This window comes from Tenrec ecaudatus, chromosome 10 (genome assembly GCF_050624435.1).
Source record: "Tenrec ecaudatus isolate mTenEca1 chromosome 10, mTenEca1.hap1, whole genome shotgun sequence".
Classification (NCBI taxonomy): domain Eukaryota; kingdom Metazoa; phylum Chordata; class Mammalia; order Afrosoricida; family Tenrecidae; genus Tenrec; species Tenrec ecaudatus.
Window position 1 is genome coordinate 121,180,483 of NC_134539.1, and position 22,976 is coordinate 121,203,458.

The window sequence follows — 22,976 nt, forward strand, 5'->3', positions numbered from 1 at the left end:
GACCCTTCCATAAGGAGATATCCAATTGCCTACATATGGGCTTTAGATCTCCTCCCCACACTCTCCTTCATTCACAATGATATGGTTTTATGTTCTGATGATGCCTGATACCTGATCCCTTTGACACCTTGTGATCACACAAGCTGGTGGTCATCTTCCATGTGGACTTTGTTGCTTACGAACTAGATGGCACTTGTTTACCTTCAAGCCTTTAAAACCCCAAACATTATATCTTTTGATAGTCAGGCATCATCAGCTTTCTTCACCACATTTGCTTATATACCCACTTTGTCTTCAGCGATTGTGACATGGCTACTTCTTTTTTAAATTTAAAAATTTTTTTAACATTTTATTAGGGACTCATACAACTCTTATCACAATCCATACATATACATACATCAATTGTATAAAGCACATCTGTACATTCTTTGCCCTAATCATTTTCAAAGCATTTGCTCTCTACTTAAGCCCTTTGCATCAGGTCCAGTTCCTGCCCCCCCCCCCCGCTTCCTCCTCCCTCATGAACCCTTGATAATTTGTAAATTATTATTTTGTCATATCTTGCCCTATCTGGCATCTCTCTTCACCCCCTTTTCTGTTGTTCATCCCCCAGGGAGGAGGTCACATGTAGATCCTTGTAATCGGTTCCCCCTTTCTAAGCCATTCACCCTCTACCCTCCCAGTATCGCCCCTCATACCCCTTGTCCTGAAGGTATCATCCACCCTGGATTCCCTGTGCCTCCAGCTCCTATCTGCACCAGTGTACAACCTCTGCTCTATCCAAAGTTGCAAAGTAGAATTCGGATCATGGTAGTAAGGTGCTGGGGGTGGGAGGGAGGAAGCATTTAGGAACTGGAGGAAAGCTATATTCTTTATCGGTGTTACATCGCACCCTGATTGATTCATCTTCTCCCCAAGACCCCTCTGTGAGGGGATGTCTAGTGGCTGACAAATGGGCTTTGGGTCTCCACTCTGCACTTCCCCCTTCATTCACTATGGTAAGATTTTTTTTTTCTGATGATGCCTTATACCTGATTCCTTTGATCGCACAGGCTGGTGTGCTTCTTCCATGTGGGCTTTGTTGCTTCTGAGCTAGATGGCCGCTTGTTCACCTTCAAGCCTTTAAGACCCCAGACACTATCCTTTTTGATAGCCGGGCACCATCAGCTTTCTTTGCCACATTTGCTTATGCACACGTTTGTCCTCGGCGATTGTATCATGGAGGTGTGCACCCAATGATATGATTTTTTGTTCTTTGATGCCTGATAACTGATCCCGACATGGCTACTTCTTAAGATATTTATAAACAAACATGTACTAATCTCAATCTAATTGAAGTCAGGATGTTCTTTTTTTAACTTTAGAAATCATTTTATAGGGTGTTCTCACAGCTCTTATCAAGGACATTTGTACATATGTTGCCATTGTTTTCAAAACATTTTCTTTTTACTTGAGCCCATGGTATCAGCTCCTCTTTATCCTCAACCCTCCCACCCTCGTGAGCCTTTGATATTTTATAAATTATTTTATTTTTAATATTTTACATTTTCCGCTGTCTCCCTTTGCCCACGTCCTGTTCATCCCTCTGGGCAGGGGGTTGTATGTCGATCATTGCAGTTTATCCTTTCTCATCCTTCCCTCATGGTTTCGCTATTTTCATTATTGTTCCTTAGGGGTTTATCTGTCCTGGATTTTGTTTATCGATAGCTCTTCTCTGTACCAGTGTACGTGCTCTGCTCTAGCCAGATTGCTAAGACAGAACTGGGTTCATGATAGTGGGGAGAGCAGAAGCATTAAAGAACTAGAAGAAGGTTGTGTGTTTCCTCCGTGCTGTACTGCACCTTGGCTGGGTCTTCCCTTCCTTGTGACCCTTCTGGGAAGGCTTGTTCAATTAGGATGTCCTTACGTGCAGACTGTGGTCTCAGTGGCATAGGATTATGAAATTAACAAATACCGGTTACCTAGGACTTCATAATAACGTTAACATTTTAAGTAAGAAAGTGGTTTATTCTTTGATAAATCACTTATAATGAAATTTGATCTTCCATCCTATATGGTTAAGTAACATATTAAGTATTAAGATAGCAATTTGAATTTTGTTTTCACAAGCATGGCTTTATTTTGGAAAATGCAAGAATCCAGCTCTTGTCATAGAATTCCAGATGTTGGTATTCAAAGTTGCCATTTTTCAAGGACCTGCAGTTAAAAAAATAATTTAAATATACTGTACAAAGGAGTTAAAATCTGACAATTTTTTTTCTTGTAATCAGAAGACTTTTGTCAATGTAACTTTTTCCTATGGATATACCCTAAATTAGCTCCATGATGCTGTATGTTGATAGACTTGAAAGCAGAGGAAGCCATCCATCGCTGTAGCTGGAAGGTTGAGTGTTGTGTGTAGGCATGTTGACTGGCTGGAGCACATTCCTTTGGTGGTATTCAGGCTGCCTCAACTGCCCGCTTCCTTTGGTGGTAATTAGAGGTCACACTTTAATAGATTTAAATTTGACGTGTTTACCTCTGAGTAGCTTAAAGATCTTTATGCTTTCTTATCCCTAGATTGCATTGAGAAGTTGGTTGACTCTCTTTTAATAAAATTACATTGTCGAGTTGAACTTGGCCACGGAAAGCCTTTGGTGCACTCTTACTCTGATGCACAGGAGGTTGCCTTGAGTTGGTAGTGGCTCGGTGGCAGCTGATCTTTTATTTATTTTTTTTGTAGTAGTAGTTTTGTATGATTACAAAAGGGTATGTTAGGTTTCTGGAGTGGGTTGTACCTTGGTTCTTTGTTTTGCACGCTGAAAGAATTCATGCCAAATAATGAGTTTTTATGAAGGACAGGACAAATTTCTGGTTTTACAGTTTCTGAAGGTTACATGCTATTTCTGGAAAGTGGGCAAAGCCGTGTGGATGGAAGCTGTGCTGGGGGTCACCACTGAGCACAAACAACCATGTGGAGGAGAGCACCCACACGTGGGGAACTGGGTGTGAGTGGGGGCAATGCCAGGAATCCAGAAACCAAGAACCCTAGAGGCTAAGTAGCTAAGAACATGTGGGCCAAGAGGCTGTGGGCCCAGAGCAGGTGCATGTGGGCCAGAGCAGGGGAGGGAGACCCTCCCCTCTACCTGCCTCTGACCAGGAGCAGGGTAACTTAGTGAGGCCTTCTCACCACCAGGATATTTCAAACCTCTGGTTGGGGAGGCATGGTTGATGGTATTGGTTCACACCTTTTCGCTAAGTTAGGCCCACCTGTGTGATATACCTAAGGTGGATGTGTCCAAGATAGTAGTTGTACTTGGGCCTAGGGGGCTTGTGTCTGTGCACACTCAGTTTGCGGTCTTAGGTGTTCAGTGGTTGCCTGATTTCTTTCCAAGCTCCTCTACAGGGGTCCCTGCTGGCATGGGAGGGACAATCCACCCGGTCTCTAAGCTAGCTTCCTAACAGGTAGTCCCGTGAGAATTATTTATCAAGAATTAGGAGGATACCTGGGGATGCAGGCTTTTTCTTGTTCCATTGATTGAGCTATTGCTCTGTGCAGGAAGCTTAATATACACATTATATTGTCTAATACACTGTGAAGTAGCTGATGCATGACACACTCACAACGGGGGAATTAGAATACCAAGCTAGAGCTTCAGAGCCGTGCTTGCTTCATCGCTTCCCAAGCAGGATGGCAGAAGACAAATTCATGCAAGCAATTTGGTAGTTTAGTTTTATTTTTATTTGTAAAAGTTTAGGATGTAATTTCAAATGCTCATACCACGAATGCTACCCTTTACTTTATACCCTTTTAAAATGTGTTTATCATGGAGAAGCTGGCCGCTCTCAGGGCCAGCCTGGTTCGGATGGTGGTCTTGGCTCCTGCATAGGAGCCTGAGGGGGACAAGTTTTGTCCATAGTGGGGTAAGTAGTGAGTGAAGAGGAGGACCTCAGGAGTGAGCTGGAGGCACAGGAGAAGCACAAGAAGCTCTTTGAGGGCCTCAAGATCTTAAACTTAGAGGTGCCCCGCAACGCCATGACCTTCATCATCAGGAGTTTTTTTTTTGGGGGGGGGGCGGGGATTGTCTGCTGAGACAAGTCTCTGTGCATAGGGGCTACTTATAACATCACAAATTCCAACATCAGTAGTCTGGACAGGCCCAGGCAGCAGACCCCTGTCATCCGGCCGATGCCTATGTACAGTCCCAGTGACTGATTCTGTGAATGCCTGACTCCTTCTCCCCACAGAGAGTTACCTCCTGCAGGTGCCGCTGCCTCCATGCTTTTTACAGTTTGTCTGAGAAGGAGGGACGATTACATCCCACTTGGGAAGCTGAAGCTGTTGTCCCTGTGACAAGAGGAGGATTCTGGAAACCGGAATGAATCTGAAGCGGAGGAAACCTGAATGAATCTGGGAGGAGGATCCTGGAAACCTGAAGGAAAGTGAAGAGGAGGAAGGGGGAAGAAAGGAGGAGCAGAAGGGTGGGCTGGTTCAGAGAAGGAGGAGGAGACCTGCATGGCAGCCCTGGAGGAGCAGAGGGTAGAAGGAAAGAAGCCCAGAGTGATGGCAGGCATTGTGAAGCTGGAGAGTAAGCAGTGACTGGCCCAGGACGAGGAGAGTGGTGGCAAGCGGTTGGCCATCAGGAGGATCAAGAAAAGGGAGAAGCACCTCCCCCACAAGATCATGTTCGGCAAGAAGCAAAAGGTCCAAGAGGCCAACAAACTGTCCAAGAAGTGCAAAATCCACAGTGAGGCTGTGAGTTGTGAGAAGAAGATTAAGAAGGAAAGGCCCCTGTGAGGGTTGGCGGCTCCAAGCTCCTGATAGGCTACATTGCAAAGGCAGGATGGAGGGGCTCCCTCCTTACTCCCCGCCTTGCTGGCTAGGCCCTCACTGGCACTGTCTGGCTGGAGCTCCTTGCTGCTGGAGACCGGCCAGGGGAAGCACGGCGTGCCCAGCCCGATTTGGTGCTCTCAGGAGTCAGTGACTTTGGGGGCAGAGGGCCAGCCATTCATTCATTCATTCACCTACTCTGGCTTTCTCCAGCCCTCCCATCATGATTGGACCCTTGATTCTCAGGGTGCTGTGATGGAGGGGATGTTCAGAGGAGCATTTCATAAATGGCTCTAGTTTCACAGTTTTTTTTAAAAAAAAGTGTCACCTGTAATTTATTCAATAATTATTGAAATGTTATTGTGTTCTAGACGATGGGGAGGCTATGTTGGTTAAGTTGGAAATAACCCTGGCTCTCATGGATCTTTGCAGACGAAGACTCATGCTTGCTTGAGTGTGGGGGACGGAAAGTCAGAAAGTCAATCTGTGTCCAAACTATCACCCTATTTTCTATTCTACCTTATGCTGCACAGGGCTCCTTTCTGCTGATTTTACATGATTGTCCTATGATTGAGAAAATAAATATATCCTGGTTAAATATTTTAAAAAGAGGCTTGTTTATGAAGTAAATATGAAAGAGGCTTAGTTGATTTTTAGGGATATAGTTAAGTAGAGTCAGCTCAGAAGCAGGACTCCATCTACTTCTTTACCCAAGTGTACTTTGTCGATGAAATGGCTTCAGGTGAAAACCAGCTCTCCATGGTTTCTTAAGCTCTCAGTCGCCTTTACAAAGTATCTGATAGAGTAGGAAATAATGATGATTTGTTATGCCAGTCATCTGATTAAGACCGGTCCTTTTCCCACAGTGCCTAGCAATGTGCTCACCACTCCTGAGAGAGGTAAACACAGGCACTCACTTAAAATCTTTAAATAATGTTAATGAAAGCTATACTTGCATCTGACATGGATTAAGAGTCAAATAGTTTTGTGAGATTCCTGAAAATGCAGCAGTCTGTACTCCTGAATACCTTTAATTCTATTAATTGTTATCTTAATATTCATTTTTATTTTAGGTCTACTATTTAAAATACTTTAATGATACTCTTGATACATTTAATATTTTAATTTTTAAATATTTTAAATAATTTACTATTTAAATTGTCATACCTATATGCCTTTTTTTTCTACTACTCTTAACCATTTGTTTCTTTATGATGAATTATAAAGACTTTAAAGTGTTCATTAATTCAATACAGGTCTGGAACAGAGGGGCGAGCAAATCAGAATCTGTTCTTGGCTCTGTAATGAGAATGTTCTTGTTGGTATTTCTTACTTCTCTTTCCTATTTTGAAAAAAAAAAGGTGGTAAAAAAATTTTGTCACATGAAAAATTGTGATAAATAATTTTGCTCATGTATTTGGAAAAATCAATAAATGTTGATATACTAAGGATCTTGGTAGATTTGCCAGAATATATATTTTTTCCTGAAATGAATTTTTGTGAGGCCATGCCATTTATACTTTGGGTTTTCGTTTATTAGTTTATTCATCTGGCAAATAATTTTTAATTGCCTAACCCTATTCAAGGTGTTGGAATTTCATTCAAGGCGGGTGGGCTGGAGGGTGTGACAGATGGATAACAAACAAACACTGTTGGATGGTGGTTGCTGTTTGACATAGAATGGTTAGGAAAAGATTCTTAAAGATGCATTTGAACAACGCTGTGAAAAAAGTGAGTGATTCATGGTGGGAATTTGAGGGAGGAGCATTCTAAGTGGGTATAAATAGTCTTCTAACCCTTAAATAATTTAAAGGTGTTTATTCGGGAAGGTGAGTTTGAGCATGTTTCCTATAGTCAAGGACAGCCAATTTACCTTGGAGCTGGGCGGGCAGGGTGAAGAGTGATAGATGAGGCTAGGAAAGTGACAGTGGACACATAACAACACTAGCCAGTAATTTCTGTTGATGGATGACAAACATCCGCCCCACAAAGGAGGAAGAACAACAGAAATGTGGGTGAAGCGAGAACAGGGGATGGCGTAAGATATAACAATAATAATTTATAATTTCTCAAGGGTTCACGAGGGTGGGATTGGGGGAAGGAGTGAAAAAAAGAAGATAATATCAAGGGCTCAAACAGAAAGACAATGTTTAGAAAGTGATGATGGCAACATATGTGCAAATGGCTTTGATCCAATTGATATAAGAGCTGGAAGCACCCCAATAAAATGATTAAAAATAATTTTAATAGTAACTTCTGCTGACAAGTCGACTCCAAATCATAGTGACCTTATAAGACAGAGCATACCATAGGATGCACTTGTTAAAAGCAAATGCTCTACACCTTGTGAATTTTGGTGCAAAGGGGGATGAAGTAATCCATCATGGACCAACTATAATTTTCTCTTACGACTTTTGCATCTATACTAGTACCTAGAGTTGGGTTCTCAACCTTCCTCATGCCGTGACCCTTAATACAGTTCCTCATCACTGTCATTTTACTACTGTATGAATTGGGTGACCCCTGTGAAAGGGTCATTCAACCTCCAAAGGGGTTGTGACCCACAGGTTGAGAACTGCTGCCTTAGAATTTGATTTTTGTTTCGTTTTTTGAAATAATTTTCATTAAAAATTCATACACTATTTAATATATAGTAATTCTTTAAAAATGAATTTGGTAAACAAGCAGCCATCTACTACAGAAGCATCAAAGCCCACATGGAAGAAGCACACCAGCCTGTGTGATCATGAGGTGCCGAAGGCATTAGGTATCAAGTAACAAAAATCAGATCATTGTGAATGAGGGGGAAAGCAGAGTAGAGACCCAAAGGCCATTTGTGGGCAACTGGACATCCCCTTACAGAAGGGTCTCGGGTAGGAGACGAGCCGGTCAGTGGGCAGTGTAGCAACAATGAAACATACAACTTTCCTTTAGTTCTTAAATGCTTCCTTCCCTTAACTATCATGATCCCAATTGACCTTACAAATCCAGCTGGACTGGAGGATGCACAGAGGTACAGATGGGAACTGGAAACTTGGGGAATCCAGGACAGATGAACCCTTCAGGTCCAGTGGTGACAGCAGCGATACCTGGAGGGTGGAGGGAAGGTGAGGTAGAAAGGGGGAACCTATTACAAGGATCTGCATATAACCTCCTCTCTCCAGGTCGGTCAACAGAAAAGTGGGTGAAGGAAGACGTTGGACAGTGTGAAATATGACAAAATAATAATGACTTGTAAATTATCAAGGCTTTATGAGGGAGGGGGGACAGGGGATGGAGGGGAAAAATGAGCTGATGCCAGGAGCTCAAGTAGAAAACAGATGCTTTGAGAATGATGATGGCAACAAATGTGTAAATGTGCTTGACACAATGGATCTATATATGGATTGTGATAAGCATTTTATAAGCACTCAATAAAATGATTTTAAAAAATGAATTTGCTACTGTGAATTAGTTAGGGGGCTCACATTTCAGACCATCAATTCTGAATTCAATAATTCAAACCACTCTTTGTCACCCCCCACTTCCACATTACATCCCACCCCCATTCCTAATTTCTCTTCTCCCACTTTAGAATCCCTCTTCTCCCTTTCATACAAGTCAATACCTATCAACGGTCTAGTCATACCTATTGACTGTCTCTTGCCATTTCTCTCTTGGAAATCTCCAAAGCCTGTTGTGCCCTTTGTTATGTGCATCTCTGACTTTCTTTGAATCCTTATAGTTGAGGGCTCATAATATTTTACCTTTTGCGATGGGCTACGATGTTCTTTGGGCTTTTGGCTTGTTTCCAACATCTTGCTATTGTGAACAGTGCTGCAGTGAACATGGGAGTGCATTGTCTACTCGCACTTCTTTAGAGTATGTCCCCAGCAGAGGTAGTGCTGGAGCATAGGTAATGCCCAGTTGTTTGATGTGATGGTGGTACACGATAGTGATGTCTTTTATACAAATACAGATGGGACTCAGATTAGATTTGGGTGGAAAGAGTTTGGTTTTAAATAGTTGCCAAAAGTGTGGACTATGGACTGGTGATGTCAGAAACTGGTAGAAGTCAGTTGGTTATTACTGGTTGCAAGGAGGTCAGTACAGAAAATGGAAGGAAACTTATGGAAACATGCAGCTTTATGTCAGTGTATATCATCGAAAATGATAAGTTTTATGTTCATAAAAATACCTGATTGTGCCACACCAGAAATTTCAAAAAAGCCAAATACTTCACAGCAAGTAGTTTGACAAGCACTATCAACAGGACTTCCAGAAAATTCTGTTGAAGACAATGAGTATACTTTAGACATTGTACGTAGTCATGTATTGTGAGGTGAACAGGGGGATTAGAAAATAGTGGAAATTTTCCATGACCTTCTTTGATGCTCACTCACTCAATACAAATAATATACCAATGATTATTAATATTTATTTTGAGGTTATTATGCTGTCAGGGGAGATGGAAGATGTAGAAATTCGTGAAGACTTGGATTGCAGGTTGAGAGTTGGCCTCTCTTTCAGTCAGAGACACTCCAAAAGTAGAATTGAATCAAGATGGATCTTGTGGTGGCAACAGGATAAGGAGAAGAAAGGAGGTTAGAAGGCCAGTGTAGTGTCGCTTTCACATTGTCCGAGCGAGCCCTTGAGAGTCTAAACTTCGCGGGTTTTTCCGAGAGGCTTACAAAGATGAGACAGAAGAGAAGAGTCGGGCGCAAGGAGAAAGTAAACGTTTTGAGAATGATGATGTCTACAAATGTACAAATGTGCTTGACACAATGGATGTCTGTATGGATTGTGATAACAATTGTACAAGTCCCCAATAAAATGATCTAAAAAAAATCCCAGAAGAGTCAACAGGATGTTTCTATTTTCCAAAGTCTTGACCTGGGGGTGGTACTGCCTTTAATATGAGATGGCATAGTTTTAGGAGAAATAAAATGTGCTTATTAGATTTAGAGTTACATTATGTTAAAAATTGCACAAGGAGAAAGCATGCCTTTTGTAGATTTTCATATATACATTGAAAAATTATAACCTAAAAATTTAATGATCATGAAACTCCAGTTAATGTCTTTGTACTCAGATAGTTCCTAGAGAAAACCACAGTTCAAGTCTTAAGTTAGCACTTTTAGTGTTTGCTGAGTTTTGATTACATTACAAGAATGAGACACTAGGTGTCGCTGACACACCGAGCTAGGCAAAACACCTCTGAAAGGAAGTACAAGTTATTTGCCCTAATGCTTTTAGTACAAACATACAAGGCATCCTTGAAGTAACCCTCAGCAGTCTTTTTAATAGAAGTTGGTTGACTATAGACATTGCAATATTAAGATTGTTAGGAAATTTTATAGGTTTGGGAGCAATACAAGGTCGGGCATTTGGGTATGCTGACAAGCAGAGATGGTTTGAATATGTAGCTGTCTGAGTTTTCTAGGGCTGCTGTAACAAGTACGTTGGCCGTCAGTATCTTCAGGTTCAGCATCTGTCGAGTCAGACGGTAGTATGGGGCAGCAAAACTATTATGTGATCAAAGGGATCCCTCAAAGGGTAAGAGGAGCTTCAAGCTCTATGTGACTTTCTGCAGTGTCTGTACGTGACAGGGATGTCTTTTTATAAAAACAGGAACGATGCGACAAGGATTATATTTGGGTAGAAATCTAATACGTAGCACTTATAGTATAAGTATTCTAGAAATTAAAGTATGCGGGAGACTTCACTTAGGTTGTGTGCAAATATAACAAATTTATGTAAGCGGCTTGAACATCTGTGACTTTTGAAATCTGTGAGTGGTCTTGGAACCAAATCTTCGACAGGGAGGGAGGGATGACTGCACCACACACCAAGGGCCTTCCTGCAACAGGAGGCTAGAATTCCCAAACCATGTGTCATCCGGGCCATGCTCGCAGTTCAAGGTTCGAGTCTAGGGGGAAGACTCTTCATTGCACTTTTCACAATCCTTGACATTAATTTATATATTTTTAACAGTTTTATCTTTGCATTTTATTTGCCACTTTCTGCCTCTGTCTTCACGTGGCCGTCTTCACTCTCTCCTTGCGCCATATCGGACTCAGGCTTGCTTAGCTCTAGTGTTACCTCATGTTAATGAATAACTTCTTCAAAGAGTATTTCCAAACAAGGACACATTCACAGGTAGGAAGGGTTAGGGTTTCACCATATCTTTAATTGAAGACACAATTCAAACTCATAACAAGCGTTTGGTCCTAAAATTGCCTTTGTGTAGAATAGGGCCTAATTTTCTAGATTTGATTTCTTACTGAAAATAGCATTGGAAAGGGCTGGTTCTGTTCAGAAGAGTAAGAAGGCTTAGGAGCAGGGCTCTAGGGTGAACGGCCAAGGTTTCTGCATACACACGTAGTCACATAATTCATACTCTTATTTAGACGTGCATATTTTCATCAACTTGTTTCTTAGATTCATCCAGGTTTTGTACTTAGGATATCTGTTTTATAGAAAAAGTAGACTTCTTAATATAAGTGGTTTCTAATGGATTTTGTATCTATTGTAAAATGAACTTGAATCATATCAGGATAGGTTAACAAAACTCATAAAAAATAACAAACTGCTAAGTCTTTAAAATTGGAAAAAGGATATATTCACAAATTAGCTTATCTTGGACATTGTCTCTTTTTTTCTCTATGCAGTCGGACACCTATGCAGCATGTCATAAAATAATGAGTTGAAGGGAGTTCAGTTAGTGTGTCTGAGTGATTATGAAGTGTTTATGACAGCTGCTAGGCCGACACTCTCAGTAATGGTGTCACATCGACTTCGGAACACCTTCCAGTCTGCCTCTAGGCGTGTGTCTCTGTGTAGTCTGAGTGGTTTTACATTAACATCCACCCCGAGTAAGATCTTTTGACTACAGAAGTGTTACTTGCAAATGGAAGATACCATTAGGCGTGCTTCAAAGGACTGGAATGATATTTGGATTGGTGGGTGCTGAAGTAATGGCTGGGTTTTGAAGTGTAATGTCTAAATCTGTGTTGCATAACGGGAGGAACGTGTGAGCTCAAACTGCTTCCCTTTGATCTTCCTTTCGAAAATGAGACCGCAGGGGAAAGGTTAAATGTAGCCTTAAAATACTCTTCTGTGTGTATGCAAAAATTGGAAGTATGAAAATATGATTACAAGTTCCATTCATTATTTGTGTTCTGCGGTTTCGTATTGTTCTTGAAACTCACTTCCTTCTTGCCTCAAATTTTGTATTTTGGCTTTAGTGTCACGATTAAAATACAGACTGGGTTTGCAGTCTCCTTTATGTGGTTAGCAAATATCTGTTCTATAAGTTGTTAGTTCTCACAAATATGCATTTTCGGTGGTTTTTGTGGTCTGCATTTTGTTCCTTGCTGCTGTACAGAGAGGGTTACAAAGATACTGACGCTCTGACATTAACAGAATCATTTGTGGTTAGGCGGGCAAAAATAAAACAAAAACTTGTCTCCATTCTTCCCCTTAATTTGGGATCTTTCGGAAGGATGGTTTTTGCTATTAGGAATACTTTCTTCGAGCTATGCTAGCTTAAGGTTTTAAATTATTGGCGCAGAGCTCTCACTCATAAGACAGCTTGCTGGCAGGAACTTGTTAGACAGAAGACTGGAGTTTGAAAACTTGGAGTACTGTGTATTTAAAGGAGAGTACTCTTTGGACTGGTCAGTGTAACTACAGGTCTGCATTTTTGGTTTCTTTTTGCTTCCTTATCTCTGAAATGAAAATCTGTCACCAGATCAACTCATTGTGTGATTCTTGGGGGAGGCTCTCAGCTTATATTATATCAGAGGCTGCAGTTATAGTGCCTGCTTATTTTCCTCCAAAAAACTCAAACTCACTGATATTGGTGAATTTTGACTTATAGTCCCAGTGCCAGAGTGGGTTATATGTTGGACTGCTAACTGGGAGGTCGTAGTTCGAAACCACCAGATGAGACTTTCTACTCCCGTAAAGACTTACAGTTTTGGAAACCAGAGGGGCAGTTCTGTTCTGTCCCTGTAACTCACAGCCATCGAGTTGATTAAGACTCATTGGCCCTATAGCACAGGGTAGAACTCCCCCGTGGGCTTGCGAGACTATGACTCTCTATGGGAGTAGAGAGTCTCATCTTTCTCCTGCAGGGTGCCTGGTGGTTTTCAACTGATGACCTCTCAGTTTTGTAGCCCAGTGTGTCACCACTGTGTTACACATAGTGTAACATGGCTCCTCCACTCTGTCCTATAGGGTCGCTGTTGCTGCTGCTGTTGTTGGGTTGCGTACAGTGGGTTCTGACCCTTGGGAGCCCCATGTACAGCAGAATGAAACACTGCCCCGTCCCGCCCTGCCCCATCTTCACAATTTTCCTATGCTTGAGCCTATTGTTGTAGGCATTGTGGCGATCCATCTTTTCCAGAGCCGCCTCCTTTTTTGATGCCCCTCTAACTTACCAAGTATGATAACCTTCTGCAGGGACTGGTGTCTCCTGATAGCATATTGCTAATGTTAAAATGACTGGTGGTCATGAAAACATGTTGCAGGTGAAAACATTTAAATGTGTAAAAGTTGGAATGAGTGGAATATTTACTAGAGGTTGGAGATTGACTTTGACCTTGAGTAGACAAGTGAGGAAGATTGCACAGATGAGCTGCTGCTTCCCACCTTGATAGTCCTTTTCTTGAGGGCTTCACGTCATAGGTTATAATGTACCTCTCGGGCCAAGAAGTGGATTGTCCTAAAATATATTGTATGAAATGCTGCTACAACAAATTTCTAGTTATTATATAACATGCTTGGAGGACAGTGGAACTAAGGTTAAGAACCAATAAGGCTTACAAGTTGACATAGATTCAGCCTTAGATTCGTAGATTAAACAAAAAAAATTTTGGTTTAATTATCATGAACTGAGCTACAACTCTGTCATGGATTTCCAAGTACATGATGAATTAACATAGCCACACAGTGCAGTGTATGTTCTGCTAACACCACACTCCTCTGTTAGAGTCGTCCATGTTATTCATGTGTGGCAGTTGTCCGTGATGATCTGGCATATTGTATGCACTTCACATTGTTGCCATCAACCATGGGTTTGCATTTAGGAATCAACCTTCCTCTTGCCTGCTGTTTGCTGGTGCCCTGGGGGAACCAGGGGTGTAAGTTACCCATATTTAACCAGAGGGCAATAAAGTAAAAGGTATTTTTGACTGAAAGACAAGAAGTGTGGTATTTGAAACTTATTTTTGAAGCCATTACACAACACTGTTAGATAGGATTGAACTATGGAATGGTATGATGTCTGTCTTAGCTCCTAATAAAATGGTTTTGTTAAAAAAATGCTTTGGCTTGATGTGAAGGATTGTTTTCCTTGGGGGGGTGGGAAAGAATTCTTTTCCTTTTGTCTTCCAATTCTGTTTGTTTGGCCTTTTGAGATTTCTAGCCTTGGAAATCGTCAGGTGTATATATGGTAAGTAGCCATTTTTTTGTGTGGAAAAAAGGTACAATGACATCTTTTACATTTATTTTCCTTTTAAAAGTTATTGCTTTTTAAAATATTTATTTATTTAAAATCATTTTATTGGGGACTTGTACAATCCATACACACATCCATTGTGTTAAGTACATTTGTAGATGTGTTGCCATCATCATTCTCAAAACATCTTTCCACTTGAACCCCTGGAATCGGCTCCTCATTTTTCCCCTCCCTCCCCGCCCCTTTCCCTCACGAACCATTGATAATTTATTATGATTATTTTGTCATGTCTTACACTGTCTGACGTCGCTCTTCACATACTTTACTGTTTTTACCCCCCCTCCCCTTATCCTCCTGGCATTGCTGTTATCACTATTGGACCTGAGGGGCCCATTTGTCCCCATTCCCTGTGTTTCCAGTTCCTATCAGTACCAGTGCACATCTTCTGGTCTAGCAATTTGTAAGGTAGAATTGGGATCATAGTAGTGGGGGTGGGGGTGGGGATGGGTGCTGGGGAGGAAGCATCAAAGAACTAGAGGAAAGTTGTAGGTTTCATCGTTACTACACTGCATCCTGACTGGTTCATCTCTTCCTTGCAACCCTTCTGTAAGGGGATGTCCAGTTGCCTCCGAATGGGCTTTGCGTCTCCATTGTTAAATTATTTATAAACAATACTAGTAATTAGATTTTTTTGGTGTTTGAACTGTGTGAGTTAATAAGGAGCGATACATTCATTTTGTAACCCTAACAGGCACTAAATTTCGTTTGATTGTCTAGGTTAATTTTGCAGTCAGTATTTTTCTTCTTCAGGGACATCAGGAAGCTGTAATGTAACAATTTTACCTTCTTTGAAGGAAAAGATAAACCCAAGGCTCATTAGTGAATTTAGAATTCAGGTATGAATTTGATTATGAACAAAAAGCTCTGCCTTTCTCAAGAGCTGCTGAAGTGAGGTCTTGCATCTCATTCCCGTTCTGCAGTGTTTATCATATCTAAGTCTGGAAATTAGGTGAGCTTTAGGACAGTAGGCTTCCATCAGCTGCCCTGATGGAAGGCCACCTTAATAAAGGCTGTTTGGTTACAAGTTCACTGTGAGGCTGCATTGCTTTTCTAGAGCAGATCAATTTATGCACTTCATTCACTGGACATGTTAGATTTAAATTCATAATTTTTAAAGAATGAGACAACTTAATAAATAGGGCAAGAGACTTTTCAAGATATTCCATGAAATAGGATAACTAAATGGTTAATAAGCATATGAAAAGGCATTCAATCGACCTCAGTCATGAGGAAAATGCAAATTAAAACCACAATGAGATCCCATTACACACCCGCTTGAATGGTTGACAATACTTTTTGTTGGTTAGGATATGGGGCAGCTAGAACTCTCATATATAGCTGGTGGAAGTGTAAATTGGTACTTGGGGAACCTATTTTGCTAGAATTTACTGAAGATGTACAAATGTACAGATGCCTTTCCTAGTATCCGGGAGTTCCACTGCTAGACGTTTACCCAAACGAGAGGCATTTAGATGCTCACCCAAAATAGGTGCAAGAATATTCATAGTATTCTTTATTCTTTTTCAAAAGGTAAAATCATGATGCTCATAATAATCTGTCTCATAGATTTTATTAAACTCATGAGTGAGATAATGAACTTGTTACAAGGCGCATATGAAGAAGTGATCAATAGGTACACTGAAGTGAATTTGCTAGTAGATACTAAGCAGCGTGCTATCTGCCTTGTTACTGAGGACAAGCCGATGCCAAGTGTGCAAAGCAGTGTTGCTGTCCCGGTGATCTTCAGGTTAGGTTGTTGGGCCTCACTTTGGAGGCGACCTTGAGTGAGTTTGAATCACAAGCTATCAGCAGTCTAGTGTTGAGCTGTTTGTGTGACCTAGGCACTTCCTACTCTTTGGAAGCATCTTTGCAACAGAGTGGAATTTAATGGATTGCCTACCAGTCGGAATATATTTGCATTTCTATGGACCAGAAGCTGTTGCATTACTATCAGTTTTCTACAGTTTACAGAATGGTCAAATAATACAGTCGAAGACAAAGGTGCAGGTCCCTCTAGAATCAGAGAACCCCAAGAGGTTCACTGCACAATTGAAAAAACACATATGATCCTTTTCCCGCTTCAAAGGTTTCCACAACTTTTCTGACATCTTAAGAGTCTCAAAGTAAGGCGAGTTGGCGGGGGGTGGGGGTGGGGTGGGCGAAGACAAACAAAACCCCCCACAAGTTCACCAACAGTAAAATGTTTTCATATAATGGGAATTTATATAGTAACAGGAACGAGAAAAAACTATAACCACAAGCAACAGTGTCAGTGAATTTTGTAAGCATAATGATGACCAAAGAGATCATTCAGAAAGGAGCACATCAGGTGATCCATTTAACGAATTTATTAAGTAAGCCCGACTATGGAAACTTGAGTTGGGGTGGTAGTGTGTGCGAATTGCAGTGGAGGGAAGATCCAAGCGTTTCTTAATGTCTGTGCCGCTGGTTAGAAAGGGGTATGAATTCATTAAGCTGTATGCATTCTCATGCTTGTGTATATCTGTAAATAATAGACGTCCCCTCAGCCTCTAGCTAGCACTTTGTCTTATGTCTACAAGGGAAGGTGGTGGTGTGAAATATGTGTGTACTTCTGTTCCAATCCTGTGGTATTGTAGAGCATTTTTATTGTCCTTGGTGTTTAATTGAATTTTCTGTTTAGTAGACAGTCTTTGAAGTCGTCAGGATTTAAGAAACAGATTTGGTTCTGAGGGCTAGATGACCTTCATTTGCTTTTAAAATTCTCAAAAAGCACTTCTAAAGCTCTCCCAGAACTTTTTAAACTGCTGTGTGTGTGTGTGTGTGTGTGCATTGTTGTCTTGGCTGTTATAATTTCCTTTTGCCTTAGATTGAGTTGTGAGATGCTAAACATGTACTTTCAAACTCCCACCCCCCCTTTGGGGGTTTGGTATGTAATTTGCATATTTTCACCATGCGAAAGCTATTTTCTATGGTTGGAAAAGATTTTTTTCCTACAGTGTGAACAAATCATTCTTTGTTCTCTTTATTGTGCCTCCCAACTGGTACGTCCGGTTTATGCTCCAAACAACAAAAGTCTGTCATCCAAAATTAAAATGCCAGTAAGAACAAAGGCAGAGACCCGTGAGGAGCTCTTGGCAAGGTTTCCTCCTTGTGTGCTCTTTTCCCCCAGTGGCTGCAGTCGCCAGGAAGTTGGGATGGAACTTGGTACCCTCCTCCCTTGTAGTTGTGCTACTCTTGCATTTATTGTTATTGTTGGTTTAAAAGTGAATTTATAGCTTCTGGTAATTCTTTCCCGGATATATAAAGCCCTCATCTTTGAAATTCTTTGCCATTTCTAATAAGAGTTCTTTTTAAGAAACTTGAAAGCAAAAAGCACTTCTGAAAGCCTTAACACAACTTTCATGTTAAGGTTTTAACATAATCTGTGTTGACATGCATTTCTTTGAAAACCAAATTACAAGTGAGCATATACTGTATAAAGTTATTAGAGGCAATCAGAGGAGCAGCAAGGCAGAGTCTGCAAAAGACAAGCCCGTCTTTTCTGAGCATTTACTAAAATGTATGTTCTCTCCATATACATACACTTTGTTAGCACTGTTTCTGTTCAGAAGTGGTATTCTTATGCAGAATAGCACCTAATATTTGGAGACTGTTCTCCTCATGTAAGCTTGATGCATGTAACTCACAGAGAATAACTCAGAATTATGCTTTTGGTTTCAATAGTTTGGACAACCCCTTAAATAATAGCGGCACAATTGATAATCAAGCCTAATGATTTTTGTCACCTTCTTGCTTTCTCTCTAGAGGCATTTAGAATATAAATTTAGAATAAAATAGGACTTAGGTTTGTTTTGAAAACTGTTACACTAAAACGAACAGTGTGTTCATATTTTTAAATGTTTTCAAAATGTAAGCTCTTGTATATTACAGTGATAGCAAAGATTTACTGTACTGTGGATAGGCATAGACAGACTGGTTTAATTCTTTATTTTTCAGGGTGTTTGAGTATAGCAGAGTCGTTGCTAAGTATGTTTAGATCTTAAAAAAAAATTCAAGTCTTTATTTGATGAAACCTGAAGCCAAGTGTTAGCCTCTGGCAGATGCAAATAACAGCTCAGAATGGCCGATTTGGAGTTATGGCACGATGCTTTGCTATAGGTATAAGCCTGATAAGCGAGAAGTGTTTTCTCTTATTCTGAATTATAGTTTCACTGCAAAGTTCTACAGTATTATTTTCTAATTTATTTTTCATTTTCTTGTTAATTGAAATAGTATGTACATTGGAGAAGGCCATCATTTAATCCTTTGACCAGCAAACAATTTAATTTTAAAAACTAAATGGCCTGGCAGTTTTTTATTCTTCTAGCTATTGTTAAAATTTCATGAGTCAGGTAGGAAGATAGCCATTAATGTATCTGTAATAGAATTATATTACATTAGTGATCTACCTTTTATAGTTGGTATTACTTAAAATCAGAAATTGTAATTTTTATATTGCAGATAATGTATGATACCTCCATTGGTTGGCGGGGGGGGGGGCGGGTTAAACAAAATGACCTTGTAAGGCTGCCTCTAAATTTTAAATTCTGTTGTATAATAATAAGATACAGCCTTAAGAGCTGTAATATATAATGATCATGATTTTTGTTATAAAAATTAATTACACTTTACAAAGGAGTTTGTAGAAGAGATAGGCTCTTAAGATGTACTATGCTGAGGAGGCAGCTTTGGTGATAGATGGTCCTGTTGCCTTGTAGTCTTAAGAGTCTAATATCCCGCACACCTTCTCCATCTCTGTGCTACAGATTTTGGTAGCTATAGCCAGTATATAAGCTGTAGTAGTTTTCATAGAAAAGATAATATGATGACCACTTAAACAGTAGCATAGTTTAATATTTAAGAGACAAAGTTATTTATACCCTACATATCGTAGATTTAGATATTAGTTGGAGACCTAAAAGTAATTAATCTAAGGGAATAAAAACCATTGCTCTCCAGTCTGTACCAACTCACGGAAACCCTGTGTGTATCAATCAGACTAGATCAATGGGATCTGTCAATAGAGCTTTCAGTGTCTGATTGCCAGACCTTTCTTCTGAGGTGTCTTTGAGCCCTTATCTCCCACTGTTGGACACAGCTCAGTGGGTGAACAGTTTATACTACACACGAACTCCTAAACCAATAGCTTGGTTTGTTACTACAATTTAGAAGCATTTAACTTCATAATCGATACCTTATTGGTAGTTTTAAACAGCTCGTTTGTATCTTTATTGTATCTGTTGGCCGGGAGCCCTGGTGGAGCAGTGGCTAAGCCCTGAGCTGCTCACTAGAGGGCGGCTGTATGAATCCAGCAGCTGCTAGTAACATACTTAGAGCTTAGATACGCACCTTCTGCTTGAGCGATATTTGCTTGAGTGTATACTGTTTTACCTTTCCTCTGTTGGAACATATTTGATAAATTTGCTGTCATATATAAGGTCAGCATTTTAGGATACTAAGGCTATTTACTACTTTCATAATACTTTCAAACTTAATACTAATTAAAAAAAAATCATAGTTGCTAAGCTCCAGAATGGAAGGCAGCTATGCAGGAACTGAATTAATAAAGATAAATGGTACAGAATTCAAGAAGGTGCTGTTTATTTCTCCCTTTATATTTTCCCAAAGTTTATCCTGTGGTAATTTTTAAGATTTGAGTATGCTTAATATAATATATATGGACAACTATGGACAGTACATTTCCGACAAAAAATATGCAAAGATTGAAGAGCCTGATTTTCATGTGATGGATTTGTTTGTGTGTTTTCTCTTGTGCAGATCAGTGGGGAAGCCCAGGAGCTCTTCTCTGTTCGACATGGCCCAATTCGAGCTGCCAGAATCTTGCCTGCTCCGCAGTTTGGTGAGTGGAGCCCTTGAGGAGAACAAATCATTCAGAGTTTCTCTTTGTTTGTCTTGGACCACAGACAGTAAAGTCTGTTTTCCTGCAAGTGTGGATTCTCTTTCTCCTGCTCCCCTGCAGATAAACTTTCAGTTCTGTCACTTGAGATGAAAGTAGGTAATCTTAACCAATTCAATATGGCCATTCACGTTCTGCGGTGGCTTCTGATTTATCTGCATCCTCCTTGATCCCTCTGTCGCCCTTGACTTTCCTGGCTCTTTCTTGAAGCCCTCTTCTCTCTCGGCTTTTCAGGGCATCTTTTCCCCAAGGCCTTCCCTGTTGCTGACTGCACCTTTGTTGTTGCTGGTGGAGCTTTTACGTGTGGGTATTCCCCAAGCCTCTGTTGTTCTCCTGCCTTTCCCTTTTCTCCTTCTCCGTACTGTCTTGGAGAGCTTGGCTTGCACTGTTATCTCTGTTATAGGTGACTCTGCTGTCTGCATCTCCATCCAAGTCAGGGCGTGTGACCTTGCAGCTCTGTTTAATAGTCAACGTTTCCTTATAGTGTATTTAATGTCCTATATATGTTTTATATTAGTCTTAAAAATTCAAATATGTGAGATAAATCTGTAATTTAGATGGTTAAACAATTCCTGGCTCTTTATCACCATGAACCTTTTAAAATTTACATTTTCTCATTAATGTGCTCATTTTTGCATGTATGCCCCAAATATGATTTTTATCTTGTTTGGATAGTTTAAAATATTTTTTAAAGAGCATATATTGAAGTATTTTAATTCTGTGTTTAGACTTTTTGCTCAAGTGGAAAATCTGCCTTCTAAAGACTTTTTCAAAACAGTTAGATCTTCTGTTTACTGAAAATTACTACCACGTGATTGTCCATAAGTGAGGCAGTGATAAAATCAGCTTAAGTGAAATGGTGGCTGGGGCTAGGGGGTGGTAAAGGCAGTTCTACTCTCCAGCACTGCGGAGATGTTCCTCTTTGCTACTGAGCCCTGTGACACGCACACATGCGGTGCCTTCTCTCCTCTTTCATATTGGGGTTTCCATTTTCCTCTCCTCTTTGTTTTCTTTTGCTGGAATTTTTTGGTGAAATCTTTTGACAAAGGGGACTGTGGAATATTCTTTTCTAGAAGGTTAGTGGTATGCTCAGTGTTCCCTTCGGATGGTTTCCTTCATAGAAGCCAAGGAACTTCATTACTCTGCTATGCTTCCTTGATGTGAAGTTCAAGGAGATAGATTTTTCCCTCACTTTTATTAATGAAACTCTTTTGCTTATGCCAAGTAATGTCCAACAGTTCCCATCTTTTAATCAGACCATATAAAATTTGTAGTAAATAGTAGTAGATACTAAGGAATTTTTTAACCCACTTTTCTGTACAGTGTTCTCCATTTAGCTTTTAAAGTCCCTTAGGAGGTTTCACAAGAGGGTAGATGGGAGACCTTGTTTGTCTCGGGGGGGGGGGGTGTCTTTGTCCATCCTTGACTCATTAATGAATAGGCATAGTGTTAAATTGGCATTGTTTGTACATAAGTTTGCTTCAGAGTTTGATGGCATTTGTCTCGTGCACCATGTAGGAAGAGTCTGCAGCCATTTTAACAACATTTTCCCTCTTGCCTCTTTTCTGTGAGATGGTAGAATTTTTGCTTTCTTCCTAGTTTTCTGAAGTTTTGGAATGCTTTATCTTAGCCCCTTCAATGTAGACGTTGCAGACCTACAGTTCTACGAAATTTTCTTCAACATTTTCTTAATGGTTTAGTTTCCTGAGGTAATTTTTTAAATCTCTATTTCTAGTATGCTTTCCATATTACATGTTTTTAAAATAATTTTTTTCTACTCCTTTTGGGAGATTAGCTCCATGTGATCTACTAACTCTGCTACTGAATAGGGCATTTCTGCTGCCATGTGTTTCTTTTATCTACTCATCATGTTCTTCTTAGGTTTCTTAGTATATTCATATCTTCTTTTCCTCTCTGGTATAATTTACATGTGATATTAGCACATAGAACCCAGTAATATATAAAAAATAGTTAATCAGAACAAAATGAGACTTCTAGGAATGCATTATTACCTAGCACTTGAAAATGAATCAGTGTAATTTACTATCTTGACAGAAGGAAGGCAGAAATCCGTATGATAATCTCGGTAGATGTGGTAAAACCCTGTGACAAAATTCAATAGCTATTTATGATAAAAATACTATGCAACATAGGAATCAAAAGAAAATTCCACAATTTGATCGTTATGTACATAAAGAAATCATCATCATACTCATTGATTAGTTGAATATAGCTTCATTCACCACCCCAATTTATCATTGTACTTCAGGTTTCAGCCAAAATTCCAAACTCATTTCAATCTAGTTGATTTTGACTCATAGCGACTCTATAGGACAGGGAAGAACTGACCCTGTGACTTTTTGAGACTGTAACTTTGGGGGGCGAAGAAAACCTCATCTTTCTTCTGTGGAGTGGCTGGTGGTTTAGAACTGCTGGGGTGAGCCGTCCAGTGAGTCTCCTCCTATGTCACCAGGTCTCCCATCAGGGTCAAGTCAGGAAAGGAAATGAAAAGCATACAAGTTAAATGTACAATTTTCTTTATTCATAGAGAATTTGATTGTAAGGGGTGCACAAATTATTAGAATTAAATGAAATTTAGTGTACCTGTTTCATAGGCACATAGTAGGTCTTTTGTGATCCAGTCCCTTTCCTTCTTGGGTACTTTTCCACCACTCACCATTATCTCCTACCATATTTGTCTTTTGTAATAATTATACTGAATTATT

The 22,976-nt window shown here is 40.2% G+C and overlaps 1 protein-coding gene and 1 pseudogene across 10 annotated transcripts in view; both read left to right on the forward strand.

Moving 5' to 3' along the window:
- Positions 1 to 22,976, forward strand: part of BCAS3 (BCAS3 microtubule associated cell migration factor) — a 553,715-nt gene that overhangs the window by 23,703 nt on the left and 507,036 nt on the right. For all 10 annotated transcript variants that reach the window (XM_075561479.1, XM_075561480.1, XM_075561485.1 and 7 more), the window contains exon 6: positions 20,112 to 20,193. In XM_075561479.1, the coding sequence (XP_075417594.1) occupies positions 20,112 to 20,193 (82 nt within the window). The remainder of the gene's footprint in view (positions 1 to 20,111; positions 20,194 to 22,976) is intronic.
- LOC142458239 (pescadillo homolog pseudogene) lies at positions 3,601 to 6,290 on the forward strand (annotated as a pseudogene).